The sequence below is a fragment of the Gallinula chloropus genome (assembly GCF_964237585.1).
Source record: "Gallinula chloropus genome assembly, chromosome: 7".
Lineage (NCBI taxonomy): Eukaryota > Metazoa > Chordata > Aves > Gruiformes > Rallidae > Gallinula > Gallinula chloropus.
This window is the reverse complement of record NC_140092.1, coordinates 16,677,510-16,698,941: the sequence shown is the minus strand read 5'-3', so window position 1 is coordinate 16,698,941 and position 21,432 is coordinate 16,677,510. Positions and strand designations below refer to the sequence as shown.

Sequence of the window (21,432 nt, the reverse complement as noted above, 5' to 3'; positions counted from 1 at the left end):
TGCCATTTATAAAACAAACTATGTGAAATAACAGTGAAGTTGTTCTTTTTCTTTGCAGTTACCCTGTCTAAAAACATGAATTCCTTGATGTTCCTGACCATTCACAGGTCAGCTGCTGATAACCATGTTTGTGCTGATGAGTGGCAAGAAAATTTAAGCCAACTGGCCTGCAATCAGATGGGTTTAGGGTAAGGTCAGTAGTTTGTAGTATTGATGAATTTCTTAGGACAATTGGAGCGCTGGAGTTAGATGTGAATGATCATTGATTGTTCTAGACACGGTGTAGAAGCAGTTCATAGAGAAAAGAGATAACGAATCTTTGTGAACTGTGGCAGGAACAAAAGCTCACTAAAATCTAGACACTTTCATCACTTTGTACACATTTCATGACTGTTATAAAAAGTGTGTTGTATCCGTGGTCTGTGTGTGTGGGGTCTGCCCAGATCTGAAATTTGACAAAACCAGAAGTTAGTGGAGTTGTTCTGTCACCCAAAGGCAGTGTAGTGGAGTAGCTTGTCTGTCTTTCCTGAACAGGGATGAGAAAACAAATGTAATAATGATCAGAGTACAGGGAAGTTCTAGCTGATCTGTATGTCCTGGTCTAGCAGTATCAGTGTAAAATCATGGCTATTTATCCAGTTATTTGCTAATAACAAAATACAGTAAGCTCTGCTACCTCCTCCTGCTGCTCCCTTTCTTGGAGGCTGCACCACTGGTGATCCACTGAAACATGTAGCTTCTTTTTCTCCTTTCCTCTGCCATAGCAACCTCTCTGTGTGTATTTGTGAAAAGGAAGGGCCAATCTGTGGTGCTGCTTGGCCTTTTGTCATCCTTAATTCTTTCTCACTCTCTCTGATACAAAGTTCTTCAATAATATTTTCCAACTGAGAAGTCAAGCTGCTGGACCAATAATCTTTGGTTCTCATGTGGATTACTATGCTTTCTAATTACTTTCTAACTATTTCTGCAACAGAAGTAATGGAACTTTAGTTTAATGTCTTATTGCTTAAAAATATTACAGAAACAAAAAAATGGAATGCTGTCCTACCCAAAGACTAAAACTGAACTTCTGAATTTCACCTGCTTTACTTCAGGAATAAAGATGACATCTAGTAAATGAACTTCCACCCCAAGATGAAGCATTTGAACTCATTAATTCAATATGGGCTCACTTAACAGAATGTAAAATATGCTTGATCTACCTTGAACATATTCACATTGTCCATCACCTCAGTGTCTGTTATTTTTATATCTTTAGAGGATTTAGCAAAATTCTTCAGATTACTTTTTTTTTTCTCAAGAATGGCAGCAAATAGCTATCAAATAAAATTTACTGAATACAACATTACATGCTGTGATAGATATGGAAGACTTGTAATGATTTTGAGCAGCCATAAAACAACGCTGACATCCATAGACTTCAGTGACTATGTTAGATAAATTCTGGTAGATTGTCTTGGCTTTCGTGTATATGTGTAGTTTAAAGTATAATTATTTGGATAATACTTTTTTTAAAAGAAATTGTAACCTACTGATTCTTTGAAAATTGTGAAAAAGGCTTCAAACAGTCATTAAGCATATGGCCACTTACCTCATATAACACTTTTTAGCTCCATGATTGGATAGTTTTCTTTCTTTAAGTAAAAAGATAATTGCTATTAGTGATTAGTAATATTTCCAACAACCTTGGAGCTGTCTGAAGGGCTCCTGGGCAACTGGCTGTAGGTGGCCCTACTTGACCAAGAGGGATTAGACCTCCAGAGGTCCTTTCCAACCTCAACCATACTGTTATTAACTAACATAAATCAAGAGAGACATGAATACTCCCAAACAAAGAAACATTCTTATTCTACTGATTGATCACAAATCCTTTTCCAAACTATTTTATGTCACAACTTGTACAAATGACATTATAAAACCCTTCCCACCCCCCCCCCCCCCCCACCCCTGCCAGGGGCTTCCAAATCAAATTTACTCAGTTTAACACTAAACAGAAATTAAATGTCAGTCCTGAAAATTCATTCTGGAGTCTGCAAGTTGAAGTGTTTTTTCTGGCTAATGTGTTATTACCAGTAGAACCATAGGAACATTTCTTAGTGAATAATAGTTCTGTAAAGGACAATGTTGAACAAAAATAATGAATAGGGGAGTTTGAGCAGGGCAAAAAAGATTGAAATGTTAAGTTATTTTGTTTCAACTTCTTAAAATTGAACATTCAAAGCCATATTTTTCTCTGAAATGTGTCCTTTTTAAAATTAAGAGCTAATTAAACCTGAACGAAGGACTTTACATTTAATTTAAAGTTGAATTAAGACTACCAGGTAAGAAAATCTATGTTTTATCTGAAGTTTTAAATTTAGATTGCACCATGTGGTCTTTTTAAAATTTAGCTACAAAGATCATACTTTATGAATCCTTACAGAAATGGCAGGGAAAAGGCAAGCATATAATTTTTTTTCAGTGTGACTACACGTTAACTTATTCTTAATCGGAGTAGTCCAATTACTTATTCTTAATTGAGTAGTCCATCAGTTAGGACATAAGACTGTAGGCATTTTGAAACCTGGAAATATCACCGTGATCACTACTTTCCACAAAAATTTAAAGCACTATTTAATCATATATGGTGTAGTTTTTTGTCGGTGCTGTGGATCTTTTACATTTCAATTTTCTGTCTCACATTAGAATGGTTTCATGTTGTACCTTTTCACGTTAAAATTTCAAATTTCTCTGATTTCAATGCTGTCAGAATTGAGGTTTTGATCTTTTATTCCATATTCTATGGCACAGCCATGGGTTTATAGAATTCTGCTCAAGGCCGAGAAGCATCTTAACCAATAAGTACAGACAAGAAACATATGCTGTTCAGCTCTGAAATAGGCCTAATTTGTTTTATATTACTGCCCATACACACGTTATTCATTACTTCTGGCATAATACAAGGCTTCCTTTTTCAAGCCTGCTGTCACATGAGGCTTAAAACAATGGAATTATAGAAGCTGAAGAAAGGAATGTTACTGTTACTTTGAAGAGAGAAGAAATCCAGTTTATGGATTCTGCTTTACTCTAAACTTGCAATTTAATACATGTGAGAGTGTTGTTTTCCACAATGGAATAGGGAGACTGAGGTATCAAAAACTTTGCTGTACAGAAGTATCACATGTTATGTTACTTGTAATGATGAACTGAATATTAACATCATAACCTAAAATTAGTCCCCGATTTTTTGGTTTTTTTTTTTTCCCCTGAATGATTTAGCATGCAAGACAAGTTCCTTGTGTTTCACTGTATACTATAATCTTTGACTGTTGTGCACAGTCACCAGCAGGTAGCAGCCTAGAATGCTTTGAAAATAATTTCTTTCATATTTCCATTGTAAAACTTATGTGATGAAATTACCCTATGCATCACTTTTTCCCATTGTTAGCACACTTATAATGTAGAATAAAGACTGTGGGGTTTGGTTTTTTTTAAATTCTAAAAATCTCTCTTAAATACATAGCTTGAAATTAAAGATATTAAAGGGATATTCTAATTTTAAAACTAAAATTTGAAAAATGATTAAACACTAATTTAGAATTTCCCACTTTAATAGACATAAGTGCTACTGCAAATTAAGATGTCTTATTGATCAGATGTTTTGATTTGAGTTACTGATTTTGCAGAATCATTTAATAATTTTTTTGAAATTGCATTACTTTAAACAAAATTTCTTAGATTAAAGAAATTAGCTATGTTAGAACTATGTTAGCCTTGTGATGTTCCTTTCTGTGGTGAAGCAACAAGAACTAAGGTAGCTCAGACACGAGCTGTTCAGTGGCCCAAAACTGGTAGTGGAATTCTAGAGAGTGGGGATGTAGTTCAAATTTACAATAACTGGTATAGAACAACAGAATAACTGTCTGGAGATAGACTCAGAAAAGCCAAGGTTATTAAACAAAAAAGGCAAATCCCAAACCAAACCCACAAAGAAACCTCAGCAAAACATCTGACATTTCTAAGTTTACAAAGACTTGAGAATGAGGGCTAGAATAAGAAAATAATAGGTTATACACTGATCTTCAAAGTAGCTAGTTTTGCTGAAATTCACCCCAGAACATTTAAGTGTTATGGCTATGGCAGATGCCAGTAATGGTGACCAGTAGTCTTGAGAAGTTGTGGAAAATGGCTACATAAGGTGGAAAACTATGACATGTGTCATAGTTCATAACTATTCATTAAAAAGGGAAAAAGAGGAAGATGGAGACATTTACAAACAAGTTGCATCAACAAATAATTACAGATGTATATGGTCTTAATGGCAGACAGAATATATTTATCAAGAGCAAGTCGTGTCAGATTCCTGTAATTTATCCCTTGAAAAGGCAGAAACACTGTGGAGAGGGAAGAAACAGTAGACATGATATATTTTTAATGTTTGCACTATGTGAAATGACTTTTAAAGTAAGTAAGAAGATATGGACAATGATCAAATGGAACTAGACTGCTGATGATTCACTGTCAACCATAAAGATGTATCAGTGGGTGGCTAGACACATCCCAGTGTGTCTTGGGTGATATTCAGTGTTGTCGTGAGTCATTCAGATGATGGAGTGGAGAGCACACTTAACATTCAGCATCAAGCTGGGAGGGTCTGGGAGTGTTATGGAGGACAGGAGTAGAATTTTATTTTATTTTGTTTTTTTACAGACTGGAAAAATGGCCTGAATTAACCAGGAGTGTTTATTACACCTCTGGTGTATTCAGCTTGACATAGATTTTGACTTTAAATGGGGAGAGTTCAGAACGAGTCAGCAGGAATGACTGGAGACCTACAAAACAGGGTCTGTGAAGAGAGGTTGAAAACTCTGGGTAGTCACTTTGTGGAAGGGATGTATAGGAGCCTTCAAATATGTAAAAGGCTGCTGCAAAGAAGAAAGAAATAAACTGTTCTCTATTTGCAGTGGAAATAAGACAGAAGTAATGAGCTTAAATGACAAGTAGGAAGATTTAGAACAAACATTAGAGAAATTGCTAACTGTAAATCCTGGAATATGTTGCCTGGAAATGGTAAGGATTCTCCATCATTAGAGATTTTTTCAAACAGGTCAGACAAAAATCTGTCAGAGAGAATTTAGATACAGTTGATCTTATTTTGGATTAGGGGAAGATTTCTTTCAGCTGAATTTTCTGATAGTTAACTGTTTTGGTTAACTTTTCAGAGAAAGGAATCCCCGTGAAAGGATCTTTTTTCATAGGTCCTAATCCCATTTCATTCTTGAAAACAGTGCAGAGGACCTAATGAAAATCTAGGTGAGAGACAGCCTTTTCTTTTACCACTAAGCTTGATATTTCTAGCATGTCAAATGTAGAGAGGAAAAAAAAATTGCTGTTTGCTCTGCAACTGTGGTAAATTTATTTAACTATGGCACTTTTGATATGGTCTTGGAGAAGTCCATACATTGAGACTACAGGGACCATAAAGTGTATTGAGTGTTTGAGCAATTTGATATCTGAAGCTTTAGCATAGTTTTTCTGGATATAAAGATTTACTGCAGACACTTAATTTGAAGCACATGAGGCAGTTAAATTTTTGTGGTCTATTCACTAATAGAGTCTTAGAGCCCCAGGGACTTTAAAAGAGTATTTCACTACTCAAATGGTTCCATCCAAATAGCACCACGTGATGTTATACAGTCATGTGGATTTGGGTAGGATTTGTAAGTTATTTTGAAAGCCTGGTGGGTGATCTGGTGCAAAGACCACCACTCCAAAGGGGTGCATGATTGCTAACCGTGGTATGAATGTCTTGTGTTTGCAGGTATCATTAACAAACTTACTTAAATGATCTAGATATTTCAGGGTCTCCATTGTAATCTTAAAAGATCCTTTTAGGTGTGAAAAAGCTGTTCTAATCATTGTTAGCTTTTTTTAAGCATGGGTACTGGTTGCTACAGTGTTATTGTACTGTGCTCCACCTTCCTAGTGAAAAAGTACTTTTTTTTCATCTGCTATGAATCTCTAAAGCTGTAACTCTAGGCAGTCCTCCCTTGTTTAACATTCAGCACTATTGAGAAAAGTCTGATTCCATCACCTTTTAACTTCTCTTCACGTAGTTGTAGGTTGCTACTGAGTTGTCCCTTAGCTTCCTCTTGACAAGACCAAACAATTGCAGGTGCCTCAACCTCTCCTTGAGCATCAGTGCCATTGGCCCCTAGAAAACTATAAAGCCACCTGCATGACCCTCTCAAGTTTCTGAATACCCTCTTAAACTAAGACACTTCAAAACTGCATATTGTGTTCCAGATATATATGGCTTCAGTTAACAAATACAGTTTTGATTTTATGTATTATTGCAATACAGGCAATAATTAAAATCATTAATCTAAAGTAAGCTCTAAGTTTCTGCACAAAGGTGTTGTGTTACATGCAAACCCAAGGGGGAAAACAATAAATAAGAAAAATGCAAAGAAGTGATAGACCCTTTTGAAAGTGTTTCATAAAAATGGTTATTTGGCTAGCCTGAAATCTTGAAAGATATTACATATGGACACACATATGACTTTTGTGCAGATTGACTTAATTTAGGTCAATTTTGGCAGGCCACTGAAATAAAAAATTGGCAGAATTTCAAACTCAAAGATGTAGATTGATGCCTTAAAGTAATTAGCAGCTATAGCCTTGTTTTTGGAGTCTGTAAGAAACTCAGCAAAACAAAATATTCCTATGAAGAAATTACACAACATGAGTTGACACAACTGTCCATGGAAAAGTCCTTCTTCCCTTTCCTTTAGAGCGTGTCCACAGAAGAAATTGTGTGCTACAGCTCCAAGAGGGGCGGAGTATTTGCACTTTTTTGCACATTTTTGAGTTACATATTGTATAGATCAGACACTGTTTACAGCTAGATGAAATATCACTGTACACAGTTGCGAAATGGAGAACATAATTGTTCACAGATCATAAGGCAGAATGTCATCTTAAGGAAAAAAATTGTGCGTGTTTGGTGGAAAAAAGAGTGGGAAAATTATGGAAATGAAGAGAGGAGAGGCACTGAGGAAGAAAGCTCTTTTTGCAGCAAACAGCTTTCTCTAAATGAGGAAAACCCACAATATTTAAACATGCCTGTTATTATCTGCCTATGCATTCTGCATAATAGCTCATGGAATGATATTTTTCATCACAGTTTTTCTGAACTTTTCTAATTCTCTTTTCCATGAACTAGGGTTTCCAATTTGGCCTTTGACTAGTGGTCAGGAGAGCAGCCCTTGAAAGTTCTTGTCATTGACAGGCCTTAACAGCTAACCATGGTGGTTCTGTGCTGGAATGTTGCATGACTTGTAAAGCCATTTAAAATGATACTCTTTTTTTTCCATTTAGCAATTGAGGTTTACTAAAACAGCAGTTTCTTCAGTGGCTTCAGTCTGCTGGGCAATAACTAACCTAAGGAAGTGGGTGTTTGATAATACCGTCTGGTAAACAATTTTTCCTTTCATTTTCCTGTTACTTTGATGCAGAAGGACAGGTCTGATATCAGCACCCATGAGTTGTTCTGGTTTGCAGAGCAGACGGATTGGGCTTAGAGATACTGTCAAGTATTATTGATGAGACCCAGACTGCTCTTTACTGTCACATTTTATTGGCTTTCTAAAGATAAGCATGTAGGAAATTAATTTTTCTTTAACCTTTTCTACACAGGAAGATCTGCTTTTTGTATTTTTGGAGACAAAAAAACTGTAGAAATAGTAAGTCAATATATGTGCTATAGTAAATGCCACCAGCAGGCTCTTACTGTTGCGATTCCAATTCTTGTTCTTGTCTGAAATCACAAGTGACAGTAGTCTGTTGGCTGGCCTGGTTTCTTGGGGTGATTTCATTCCCCTAACTATGATTCTGCCACACGTGGCTTTGATATAACATTCACCTGTATATCTCTGGGATACACGGGAGGTGTTAGAGCCTCTTCACCTTCATAAGCATTACACAGAAACCCCTGGAAGGTCCATGAATGTCTTTCATCTGTTTCAGAGGACCATCCAAAACAGAAATTGTAATAGAGAATGAGGAAATGCAGCATCACAAATGGCTGAATCTGCACTCAGACTGGAAGAATAAAAATGCCTCCACTCTACACGCACTTCTAGTGAATGGGTAAGTAACAGACAAATGAGATTTATTTTACTGTTGTGGGTAATTGCTTATCAGCAGAGGATAAACATGCCTTTGTTAATCTCTCTTTTGTTCCATAGTATCTATGTATAAATCCCAGCACATATGATACAGTTAAACCAATTTCAGTGTCTACAACTGTAGTCTGAGTCCACGTCAGGGGCCCATTCTGTTGGACTAAAAGCATTTGAGTGATAGAGGTAATGCCTTTGAAGCACCTGGACCAGACAGCTTCATTAAATCCCCACTGACCAAGAAAGTCCAGTAAGTCCTGTATGGCAAAACCTGCAGCAACATGTTGCCATCCTCTGCAGCCAGCGTAGTTTGAAATCAGCTTCTTCAGCAGATGTATGTTGTACATTTAAAGGAGCTGTCAGGCTCCTGGACTGCCAGGAACTTGGGCAAGAACTAACAAATGCACCACTAGTTTCATGAAGTTTTGAGAAGAGGGAGTGGCACGATGCAGGCTGTGCCACAGAAAAGCTTAACGTCCTCTCTTTTATGGCCAGCTGTTTGGTTAGTCGAAGAAATGAGTGTGAAACATGAGTGTGGCTGGGCTCAGTTATATTCTTGGGGGGGGGGGGGGGGCGTTGCGGGGTGTGTGTGTGTGTTTGTGGACTACAAATGCCCCTCAAAATTGTACACAGTTTTCCTTCCTGAAACTGGTCATCTGTCTCTGGGAACAGAATTTTATGGCCTGTGCTTTCAGGAGCAGAAGGCAGACTGACTTGCACAGCGTATGAATGGGGAGTGTGCAAAGTAAAGGGATGAAGGCCTGGTGGAAGGACAGATTCAAGCTCATCTGGTGAGCTTGCTGGCACTTTGTTATGCTCACATTCGTATCTATGACTTACCATGAAATGCAGCCTCTTTTAGGTGGTTGCATTTTTAAAGATACTGCTTACCTAGTGAGATTACAAAGGGTTACTTGGGGAGCAGCTCTTCTGTGTCTCCAGTCTAATTTAGCTCTGTATTTGTAGGAATCAAAAAATGGGGGGAGTGAAAAGGCAGTCAGCTAGTTGAGCAACAGTGCTTGTTGTTTTAACAAAGATTTCCCTTCCCTTGACAAATTATTTCTTTCCTCTTTCATCTGAATATCTTCAACAGAAATGATAATTTTTGTTAAGACTTATTTTGCAAACTTCCCACATTTTTTCAACACACCCAAACTTTTAGGGCATGAAAGATCATCTGTTACCAAAGGTTTTTCAAAGAAAATTCTAGCCTTCAGCTGTCAAGGAGAATGACAATCTCTCTGCTTTCAGGTGCCATAAATTAAGATTTGACAGACTATACATCCCAGCTGACCTCAGAGCTGGATCAGTGCCCAGAGACCGAGGTAGTCTGAAAAATATGTAGCACCCACTCATGAAATGCATTGTCAAGCTGAACTAATATTTTGAATTATCTCCAGGGAGGCGCCGGAAACCATGGATGATCTGGCATAAGGAGTTCCTTGTGTTTCTTTTTACAGTTTGGGGGAATTTTTAACAGCTGCTTCACAACAGCGAGTCCAATACCTGTGCTGATTTGCAAATTACCAAAAATTGCATCAATTAATTGAGATTTCCACCATGTTCTTGTTTCAATATTTAGACAGATGTGTCGAAGCAGAAGCAAGGTGGCTCTCTTTTGCACTAAAGAAGGTAAGAGAGAATTGCTTATAAATCAAAGATTTTTTTCAAGATGTGTTAAATTAACAAACATGGCTGTTTTAGTGTGGATTCATTCTGAAATTTCACTAGACTTCTGCAACATCCAGTTTTACACTGACTTGGGTTTTTTTCCCCTACTCTGTTCAGTGTCATCAGTGAGGGTATGTATCGCAATAGCCCAGTCCTGCTCCCACATTCTGTCAGCAGTCAGACCCCAAAAATTAATTTGATAAAACTTCCTGCTGAAAATATATCCTTTACCACCAGAGTGGTTAGCAGGTTGTCTGCACAGGAGCTGAAGCATTATCTGTTTAGTTGTGAAGCCTGAGGGGATGGAAGAACCTGAAGTAGACAACTACAGACTAAGTCTGTAGGCACAGCAGATATTGTGCAAGTTCAAGTGTTTGGAAGATGCAGAAATTCTTCATTTTCAATGAAATCATCTTCTGCAGACAAGGAGAGCTTTGTTGAAGAACACTTAAATTATGAATTTGCTTGACATGGGGCAAATTATTCATAAAGAATGATTTAAATCTGGGAAAATTATCCAAATGTTGACTATTCTTATCAGAAAAAAAAAAAAAAAGGAGCTCATAGGACCCTGTCAAGGGTGTCTGCTGTGTTGCTTTAAAAACACATAAGACCCTTTGCCCTCCAAAATTAACTGAACACAGTAAGAATTACAAGTTACACAAGACCATTGTTCCAGTGTATTTCTTCACCAGTAAATTCCCACAGCTATTTGCAATGGCAGAATATCCTCCCCTGGGAGGCTGACCACAGAGAGCAGTGGTGGTCTTTTGTTCTCTAAATCACACAGAGTATAAACAGGATAAATAAGAAGTCAGCCACCTTACAAATCCAGAATACAAAGTTAAGCAAAGTGAAGGGCTAACGATTTTGGAAAAGTATCTGTCTGGGAGATGGGCATCTAGTGCCATTTCCACTGGAAGTGGCTTATGAAGTAGAGTGGACAGAGTACTGGAATGTCTTAAAATCCTCAAATCTCCCCCTTAGTAATTTCCACGGGCAAAACAAGCTTGGTGCTGTGTAGCTGAGTAAAGCAGTGTGCCATTCACCTCACACCTGGCTTAAGAAAAGCCCTATTACTGCTGAGCAGATTTTCCAGGAGCAGTTCTTATGGATAGCACAAAGTAGCACAAACATGTTGTTAGCTGGGAGAAAGACAAGGACATCAAGCTGGGAAACCTTCCCAAGTGCAGCCTGGTAACTCCTGAGAGAAAGAAGGCAGGACCCCAAGCTTAACTTGGGTAGTATTTCAGGCTAAGCTGATCAAAAGTAACATCAGGAGAACATCCTTGGACACAGAAGGATGAAAGCAGCACAATATGTTTGCTGCTGTGTGGTTGTTGACAACTTCATTTACTGTTTGGTGTAACTTCATGACTCCTCACACCGGTCTGTGCCCAGTTTTCTTGCCTCTGTGGTCACGATTAACTCTGTCTCACATCTGTTCCTCTCCAGACTGCGGCCGTCGCCCAGCTGCCCGCATGAACAAGAGGATCCTCGGTGGCAGGACCAGCCGCCCAGGCCGATGGCCGTGGCAGTGCTCCCTGCAGAGTGAGCCCAGCGGACACATATGTGGCTGTGTGCTGATTGCAAAGAGATGGGTCTTGACAGTAGCACACTGCTTCGAAGGGTGAGAGGGCTCTGAGAGTTTTTCTGTTTGTATAACCTCACACCTGGGGATTACCAAGTCCTTCCTCCTCTTACCAAATGCACTGGGGGGTAGGTGATGGCCTTTGCAGAATGGCAAATTGCTGAGGCCTGGCTTTGAGGCTGAAATGAAGTAAACCAGGATTGGCTTAGATTTTCACAAGCGTTGTTATTCAGAGCTGGTGAAAGGTAAATGAAGGTGCCCTGGCAATCAGCAGGAAAATGGAAAAGGGAGACTGGAACACTCACCCTATAGCTCTCCTAAAACTGCCCTGGAAAAATGCTGTGGCCATTAGCAAGAATAAAACTGAGTATTTACTCACAGCTCTGCCTTTTCTAATTATAAGCACTCCACTCCTTTGTTAGGATTGCAATCCTTAAAAAGTCAGTATTAACCATCCTCCGTGCCTCCTAGTATCTGAGGCCCTGTGGCAGATGGACAGTCTGGAGTGCAGAGGAAGTTTTACATGTCTTAGGAATTGTCTTGGTCACTGTCAGTTGTTTTGGTGCTAAATAACATTTCTTTTTAATGAACCACAGATTTCAGAGGGAAGTTTATTACCTCATTTCTTGTGTCTCATACCAAAATTTTTAAATTGCCTTTCTAAAGATAATTTAAATGTGTGTTTTCTGCTGTAGTTAGCAAGTACTTTCCTACTATGCAGTTGTCATCAGTGCTTAATCCTGCTTTAAACTGGTACTTGCTTGCTGGAAATTATTTTAGACTATACTAGACACCTTTCTTGCTGTTCAAGCCATTTTGTGGTAAGCATCTCTTGACAGATATGTCTTTATAGCATTCATCATGCCCTTTTTCAGTAATAATTTCAATTTTGTCTTTTTATTTCTGAAACACTGTGGTATTTGTCAGGTTTTTTCCTTTTCCACCCCCCTGGTTCTTGATGAAACCTGTGGCTTTTGCGTCCAAGCCAGAAGAAATCAGGCAGGTGATAGTGTGAATGTCTCAAGGTGTGAGGCTATTAATAGAAAGGCTAGAGGAAATGACATTGGAGAAACCTCTGTCCTAACCATCATGTCATATCAAGCCCCAAGGCTGTTCAAGAACTGATTCCATTAAAATAAGAAAAGTAACAATCAGAAAGATTAACCTATATAATCATCTAAACTAACAGAGTGCTAAACCTGAATCTACAGACAAGAATATTGTATTTATCAGATTTTGGGTCCTACACAAGTAATTTGTGTTCTTTCCCTATCTATTTTTAAATAAAGTTAAGCAGCAGCTGCAATATCTGTTCACCTTGGGAAGAACCTTTTCTGGTGATCTAAAATGAAGTGTGAGATTTAGAGGTAGATCTTTCAGCAAAGTGGGACTGCCACTGAATTTTATGGATAAGAGATGCCTTTCATTAGTGAAAGATAAGCAAAGAAGCTGTCAAATAGATAAAGTAAAAATTCTCCCATTTTTGTCAAATGTAGAAAGGCTGCCACTACATCTTGGAGCTGTTCATTGACCCCTCACTAGGGTTATATAATAATAGCTATGTGAACTCATGTGTTGCAAGTGAAAGGTCTCACTCACTCTGGTAGTCTAAATGCCTTCAAGTGCTAAGACATTTTGCTTTAATACTTTATTGAGGATTTATATGAACTTGTTTCTCTTCTGCTTCTCCAAAGAGATTTGAGGTCACATTCCCAGCAGCCTGAATTCTTTACATTGTTCATTTATATGGCTTGAGGCCACGAAGCTTTCTTTATGTGTGTGTATATATATATATTTAAATTACCAAACCAACCAGATAAATCAACAATTAAAACAGATGTTGATGTGCTCTGGTGCTTTAGACAAAATGTTCCATTTTGTGAAGTTGATGTGAAGTTTGGGATGCAAAAATATGAGGACCATGTAACAATAATGCTCCAGAAAGTATTAATGCAAATAGCGATGGGAAGAGCTACATTAAACATGGTGTCTTTTGCTAGTTTTATTAGCACAGTCCCCAAAGTGTTGTCAAGATTGTTTTGAGATGCATTACACCAAAGCATCTGAGACATGAAGGGTTTTTCCTTGACTGTAGGACAATATGTTCTGGCTGTGATGGCTCACTGCTCTGGGCGAGGCTTTTTTACCATGTTCATGAACACAATAGTGTCTGAATATTCTTAGCACTTAATCTGGCAAATTACTGGGAAAACTTGCAAACTGATCATGATGGCAAAATGATTATTCCAGTCTGAAGTACCAGAATTTTCACACAACTCTGAAGATAAAAATCATCCTCATTTAGCAACCATGGCTCTCTGCAGATTGCAGGAATTACAGCCCTGTTGAGTACGGTGCAGAGGCTGAGGGTTTGCATGCCTTCATTTGCAGTGCTTTGAGTATGCTTTGATCTTATCAGCAGTCCTTAGTTACAGGGGACTGTCTTTCATCAGCTGTGAAAAACGCTGATTTTTTGGAGGGTTTTTAGAACCACAGACTAATTAGGAACCTGGGACTTACCAACTGTGACCAGTCACAATGGAGATTACACCCTCAAAGCTTTTCATAAAGTCTGCATTTTTCTCATACATCCCAACAGACACTAGGTCTGTCTTCCCACTAGTTTCTGCTTTCCTCTTATATGCATCAGGTATTGGTGATATTGTATATTTACCAGAAGAGTCTTAAAAAGTCCTAAGAGTCAAAGTAGCCTTTGTTCTTAGGCATAGGATGTACATGTCACCTTTTTGTCACTGTGAAGGTGGTGAGGCCCTGGCACAGGCTGCCTAGAGAAGCTGTGGCTGCCCCCTCCCTGGAAGTGTTCAATTCCAGGTTGGATGGGGCTTTGGGCAACCTGGACAAGTGGAGAGTGTCTTCCAATAACAACAGGCAGGAAATGGAAAGCACTGTCTTTTGTGGCTCAGGCCTTAGCTGTACGTAGTGATGCCCACATGGTAGTTTTTTTCTCACAATACTTTGCAAAGGCTGACAGTTGGGCTTGTTCAGCTTGGAAAAGAGAAGGCTCTGGGGGGATCTTGTAGTGGCCTTTCAGTACCTGAGAGGTGCCTATAAGAAAACTGGGGAAGAACTGTTCATGAGGGCATGTAGCAAGACGACAAGGGGTAATAGCTTCAACTAGAAGAGGGGAGATTTAGGTCAGTATGAGGGTGGTGGATCACTGGGACAGGTTTCCCAGAGAGGTAGTGGAGGCCCCATCCCTGGAGATATATATTCTATGCAAAGTACAAAACAGGTCTCAGGTATTTTAGCTTAGAAGAATGTTCTTGACTGAAATTTCCCATTTTTTTCTTTTTCACAAAGGAGAGAAAATGCAGCTGTTTGGAAAGTGGTGTTTGGGATTAGCAACCTTGATCATCCATCAGGCTTCATGCAGACCCGACTAGTGAAGACCATTATCCTCCATCCACGCTACAACAGAGCAGTTGTAGACTATGACATCAGCATTGTGGAACTAGACGGGGATATCAATGAGACAAGCTATGTAAGACCTGTCTGTCTGCCCAGCAAGGACCAGTTGGTTCAGCCAGACACCTACTGCTACATCACAGGCTGGGGACACATGGGCAACAAAAGTGAGTATTTCTGGGACTCTGGGAAAAACATGTTCACCTTCTGCTGAGCTGATCAGACAAGTGATGCCATCACAAAGCTTTACACATTCATACTAGTACCGGACCTTATTAAAGAGCAGGGAACTGTAACTGCTCACAGAGAGATCCAGCTGCAACCAGAGCATTGCTTTTCCTGATCAGTAGCCAATTCAGGCTCCTTAATCCTTACTTAGACAAGGGGCTTGAGTTTCAAAAATGTTGAGGATCTCAAAACTCCTGTCAAGAAAGTCACATGAATTGGTTATTGGTCATCTCTGAACAGAGGGTTGGTGTGTGATCCTTGGGCCCCATGACACGAACAGGTGTACATGAATCTCTGTTTAGATAAGGGATTCTGCATGCAGCATATGCAGAGTATGTTGGGCCAGCCCAGTTAATGCTCTAGCCGTTGTGCTTCTCCCCTTGCTAGTACAGTCATTACTAGGGAAGGTGGTTGTTCTGTACACCAGAGAAGGAAATGTTCCTTCCAGTACTGCTTCAGGTGGGACCTCACCTCTAGCGAGGTCAGACACATGGCAAAGACTAAATGGCACGTGTGAGGGTCGGGCTGTTTACCAGCAGCTCTACTGGTCTCAAGTCATCTTTTATGTAACGGTGGGAATGTCTTGTGTGTGTGTCCCTGGCCTGCTTTTGCACCGCGGGTCAGTGGAAAAAGGTTCTTTATTCTCTCATGTGGCTTCAGTATTTGTTTTAAAGTTTTTATGTTCTGAAGCATCGAAAACCATCATGGCTAGACAGCATTTAGTACTTCATACACTAGGTTGAACAACTTACCTTGCAATTTGAGCTCAGCCAGCTGTTTAGACAAGGAAGAAGTCCACTGTTGTTTCCTGAATGCGCTAAAATAATTTCAGTACCCTTAGAATTCTGATTCCCTGATAGACTAAGTTGAATTTACCCAAACGTAACTCCAAATGGCTGTGATTATACCAAGTTTTACTGAGAGAGACACACTGGGAAACAGGGAGATCCTGGCATGGAATGACAAGTCAAACCTCTACACCTCCTGCATGCTCCTGTTTTCCAGTGAACACCACCCCTGTCTTAAAAGTGCCACCCCACTTGACGAAAAGTGCTCTCCCTCCCCAGTCTGTCAGTGCCAGTGCCCCATAAATGGCAAGTGACACATCAGTCCCCATGTGTTTGGTCCTTCTCTGGGGTGTGACTTGTATGCCTCTGCCTCAGGAGCATGACAGTCACCTTAGCTGTGTATGAAAGGGAGATTCTTCTCTCCTTACATTTTATATACATAGATTAATATTTATCACATCATAACAAAGTAGCTGAGTGTTTGTGTGGGTACACTTTGATGCTTATTTCTGCTTTTCAGTGCCTTTCAAGCTTCAAGAAGGAGAAGTTCGCATCATTTCCTTAGAACAATGCCAGTCATACTTTGACATGAAAACCATCACCAGCAGGATGCTGTGTGCCGGCTACGAGTCTGGCACTGTGGACTCCTGCATGGTAGGTGTCTCAGCCAGACCTGCTTTTAGAAATCAGAGTACTGTGACATTCGTTAGGTATAGCACACTTCATCTGTTATAGGAATGACAACAGTTAATTTATATATTTTAACCTAACTTTTACTATTATTGGTGTAACCACCTTTAGTTTCTGAGAATGACATGCTGCTCAAGACTCCAAGGTGTATCTGTGTCAGTTCATTTGTATGAGCCTTGTGCAGGTGATTTCTTTGTACAAATACAGCAGGGAATAAATACTGGCAATGCTGTGCACTGAGTTCAGCAGAGCAGCTGGTTTTCACAGCCTGGTTATTACGAGAGGCGAATCACTGTAGGACCTGAGCTGTAGCTTTAGGCATGTGACTGCTGCCCACGTGTAGCTCCTACAGACTGTTTCTTCTTTCACATTGCAGGGTGACAGCGGAGGACCACTTGTGTGTGAGCAACCTGCAGGGCGCTGGACTTTGTTTGGTTTAACATCCTGGGGCTCTGTCTGCTTTTCCAAGGTTTTGGGACCTGGAGTTTACAGTAATGTGTCACATTTTATTGAGTGGATTGAAAGACAAATATACATCCACACCTTCCTGCTAAACTAACTCCAGATGGTAAGAATTGTGCTGACAGACAAAAGGAAAAAAGGGGAATCAGCACTTCAACACCAAAGACCTTGCAGCCCAGAAACTCTGTGAGAAGGAGTTTCAAGCTCTATCTATTCTTGTGGAGCTATGGAACATGGGGTGTATATTAACGGCAAACCTCCACGGGTGAATATACTTTGGGGCAGAATTAATAATCCTTTTGACTTTTAACTGTGTTGTGGTGCTAGTCCAGACACAGCAGAAGGCTTAAAAGAAAAGAATCAGCCACTTTCTGCCTTTCAGCTATTTAAAATAAGCAGTAGCACAGACTAGAAAGAACTTTTTAGATAATCTATTTTGATACTGTTGGATTGGTAGCACATGCCTTTTCGCTCACTGCTCAAGAGGAGCGACCTCGGGGCGTCCAGGCGGCGCTGATGGGCCGTGTATTCACAGGGGCCACCCCAGGCACAGCTACAGCATGTGCAGGAGGGCTGGGAGCGACCCATGAGTTTATATGTCTGTGGGGCACAGGTGCGAATCTGTGCGCTGCTGGTGTGCAGGAGCTTGTGCCTTCTGCCCTCAGGGCAGGGCACTTGCAGGGCTGTAACTCCACAGTGTCCTGACTCCACAGCTGCTGTCCCAAAGCCAGCGTGGCCATCGCTATGGTGCGAGGGCGGGACCAGAAGGCCAACGGACCCCCACCTACCACCTGAGACAGCCCTGGCCAAAACTTGGGTGCTCAGGCTCTTCGGATGTTTCTACCACTTAGTTTTATGAAGCTTCCCATGTCTTAATGTGCCTGGGAAACATCTGCCCTGACGGCACTATGCCGGTTGGACATTCAGCAAGCCTGCGCCCTGCTGGCTTTTAGCCCCATTTCCTGTAGCATGTTCAGCCTGTGAAACACGCACTGACACCTCCAGCTCTCCAACAACACACCTGGGCTGGCAATGCCACTGCAACGGCTCATCCCTGCTAGTTTGAGCACCTGTGAGATACAGAAAAGCGTGGCTTTAAAGTGTGAAAGGTCCATGTGGTGTGAGCAGTACCCCAAATACTAGGGTGAGCAGTATCCCAAATACTGGGGAGCTGGGTCATCCCAGCTTGATCTGGTCCAGTGCCTTGCAGTGCAAGTTTGGTTTTGCTTCGCAAGATTGAAGAGTTGGGGAAAAGATAAAGGCAGAAAGGAATCTGCATGGTGACACTCTGGGCCTCCAGCTTCTGCCCAAACATTAGAAATATGTTACGTGAAGTCCAGCAGCTTCACCTACACAGGCTCACGGAGCCGGGCTCCTGGGCTTGGTGGGCAGGGGGCAGAGGGCTCTGTGCAGCAGGTGAGGAACAGCCCCGGCTCCAACAGAGCCTGGCTGGTAAAAACAGCTAATGTAACTTGGCACCTCCTGGTGCTACCTAGCAGGAAGGCGTGTCCTCTGTCCACTGCTGTAGTGACATCACAGTGCTCAGCTTTTGGAAGGCCAGAGTAGGAGAAGTCAGAAACCTGAGGATTACAGGATGAATTTCACCGGGCAGCAAAACTTGCCTGCGCTCAACGCTGGGCCTGGACCCCTGTGAACCCAGCCTAAGGCATTCAGTTACCTTCTCCGCTACCTCTGGCGTGCCCCCATGGCAACGTGGCAGGGCCGTGTCAATACCATGACTGCCATATGTGGACACAAGCATCAGAAGAGCTAACTAATGGACATTTCAGGTACTAGTCCTCATCTTACAGCTAATTACACAGATATGACTATTGCTTTAGTGAGGGTTTACCCCTTATTTCCGTATCTTCTCTTTTAACATGCCTAATATTAGACATAATAGCGCTCTAGACAGCATTAATAATAAATACTCAGTATTTATGTTATGGATTCTGAAACTCAGTTTAAGTGACTATTGTATCACTGTTTCATGCTCAGAAAGAAAACCCTTCTAGCCTTTGCTAGGTTTGGGTTTGTTCGGTTTTTTATATATTAAGGATTTTTACTATAATATATAAACAATCTTCTTCCCCCAGCTGTGCCTGTTTCTGTGGTGCGAGTAGATTACAGGTGAAGTGGTTATTGATGCCCTTCCTTCCTTCATGGACCTGGAAGCTGCAGCTCTCAGTGCCCCAGTTGAGCCCTTCCCTGCGGCTGGACCTCTGCAGCTGTAGGGCTGCATGGTTCTGAGTTCTGGAGCCAGTCACTGAAGCAGGCGGCCCAGGGGATGCCAAGGGAACCTGTCCCACCTTCAGGCTGTGATGCCTGGGGACAGGCAGGTTTCAGCGAGGTCTGCAAGAACCAAACCTAAGGAGGCACTGCTGTGAGGTAACAGCCCTTCCCACACCTTCCCTCCAGACAAAGTGGTTTAGCAGCTTTGAATTCTGTAAAGCACTGGAGTACCTGTAATCCTTTCCTGTAGATGTTAGTGCTACCAACTGATATGTAATTACACTATTTTAATTAACTGGGTTTGGCCTGCCAGCAGTTTCCAAGTGCTCCCTCCCAGGAAATGGGGAAGAGTCCTGCCTGAAGGCATGGCCCACCCCCTTTGCATGGGCTCAGGCTGAGCCCCACCCCAACACAGCTGGCGGAGGGACCAGTTGGGTCTTTCCCTTCCCCACAAACGCTGACACAACATTCCATGTAAAGAGGAAATTTGTAATTTTATACGTGTATTTTTATACTGCTTTTTCTATGTGTGCACACGAGAGGGGCAGCTGTACCCCTCCTGGGCCGAGCCCTTCCCTGCGTGCTGACCTAATGGCCCTGATCACCGTTACGCTGTTTCCCTCACACGCGCGGCCTCCCCGTACGGTAACATGTGTCGGTTTTACTTCTACCACAGCTGTAGCTCCAAGTGGAAGCAATGTCACTCAGTCAGCAGATGTGTTTCTTTCTAGCTGTACTAATAAAAATTTACACTCATTTTCCAAGTAACTTGTCTGTTGAAAATGTTTTTTAATCTTTAGAGAGACTCAACAACAGCCTGGAGGTGTGAAGTTACAGCTCCAGAGATAATGCCCAAAAATAGCCTTAGAAAGGTACTTGTATACCCTTGACCGAGCTGCCCTAAGTAGCCCCAACAGCCCTGTTCCTCTACAACAGTCACAGAGGTTCTGGCACTGCCACCACTCACAACTTCCAGGCTCCCTTGCACACATGCTTCCAGTACCTAACAGCACCAAGAATATTGATTGAAAATCTGAAAACTTAATTGCAATCTAATTTCTCCAGACAAACACGTCTTGTTCTTTGGTGGTCCTCAGGAATACAATGAGTTTGAAATACTCACCTCCTTTTAACTGTCGCACAGCATTTCAACAACTGCAGTGCTGAAATAGAGTAATACACATGTGGCAACTTTAAATTTGCTTTTTCACTGCAGTCAGCAGTGAGCTATCCAGGTCAAGGAGGGCAAGAGTGACACAACAAGAGTAAACTGGGAGCAAGTAATACAAAACCCAAACTGAAACTCAGCTATGAGCCTGTTCTTACCAGACTCACCTTCAGACCGTGTCCATGTGCCTCAGCAGAGAGTGAGGGCTGTTGGGAGTGGTGAGAGCTCAGCGTCCACTGGTCCTCAGCCTTGTGCTGCAGCCAACGGGGCTGGGAAGATCCCCAGCCTGGACCAACAGCTCAAACTGCACCCCAGGCACAGGCCGAAGCTCATCATGCCCAGAAAACACCCCCTCAGTAATGGCTGGGGCTGGCTGCCACCTGCAAACACTTAGCACAGGTGTGGCTGCTGTGGAAAAAACATTTGAAGAGAGCATATTCCATAACTCAAATACTGCACAACAGAGGTGAAGCTGCTCTAGGTGTAGCTGCAGAGATTTGGGGATCTGAAGGTGGTTGTTATGGTTTAAGCTGACGGAAGTGTAAGTAAGTGCTGTGCTTTGCTTCCCACATCTGGAAGGCACCTGTGAGATGATCTTAGTGAGCCTGATTTCAAACTGGGAAAGTCAGGTCACGCTGTGCTGGAGTGCAGGAGGAAGCGAGGGGGGGCTGACGTCTCCAGCGCTAAAAATAAATAAATAAAGGGCACATTCAGCTGTGGAGAGGCAAAAGGGGAGTGGTTCACTCGCACCCATCAGTTGGCACCAGTTTAGATCTGGTCAATTAACATTTTTAGGTTTTTTATTAAAGACTCACTACCCTCACCTCTCCTTCAGTAAAATCCAGCAAGTGGTCATAGCAGACACCCCTTCAGTGTTTCACCTGTCTGGCCACAAAAACCAAGAGTAAAACCAAAGAGATCAGGTTTTAGGTACCAGGCTTCTTCTCAAAGTCCTCTAGAAGAAAACAACCTGTAGCAGACAATTTTAAGCAACATACACCATCAGTGAAACAA

The 21,432-nt window shown here is 41.4% G+C and overlaps 1 protein-coding gene across 1 annotated transcript in view; it reads left to right on the top strand.

The window, feature by feature from the left end:
* The window catches only part of CORIN (corin, serine peptidase), a gene marked incomplete at its 5' end in the record, with an annotated part of 115,056 nt that extends 97,901 nt beyond the window's left edge, over positions 1-17,155 (top strand). The window contains 7 exons of the mRNA XM_084266622.1: positions 59-188; positions 8,008-8,130; positions 9,745-9,794; positions 11,289-11,463; positions 14,746-15,017; positions 16,387-16,520; positions 16,933-17,155. Coding sequence (XP_084122748.1) covers positions 59-188; positions 8,008-8,130; positions 9,745-9,794; positions 11,289-11,463; positions 14,746-15,017; positions 16,387-16,520; positions 16,933-17,115 — 1,067 coding nt within the window. The 3' untranslated portion in view covers positions 17,116-17,155. The remainder of the gene's footprint in view (positions 1-58; positions 189-8,007; positions 8,131-9,744; positions 9,795-11,288; positions 11,464-14,745; positions 15,018-16,386; positions 16,521-16,932) is intronic.
* Positions 17,156-21,432: the final 4,277 nt, after the last annotated feature.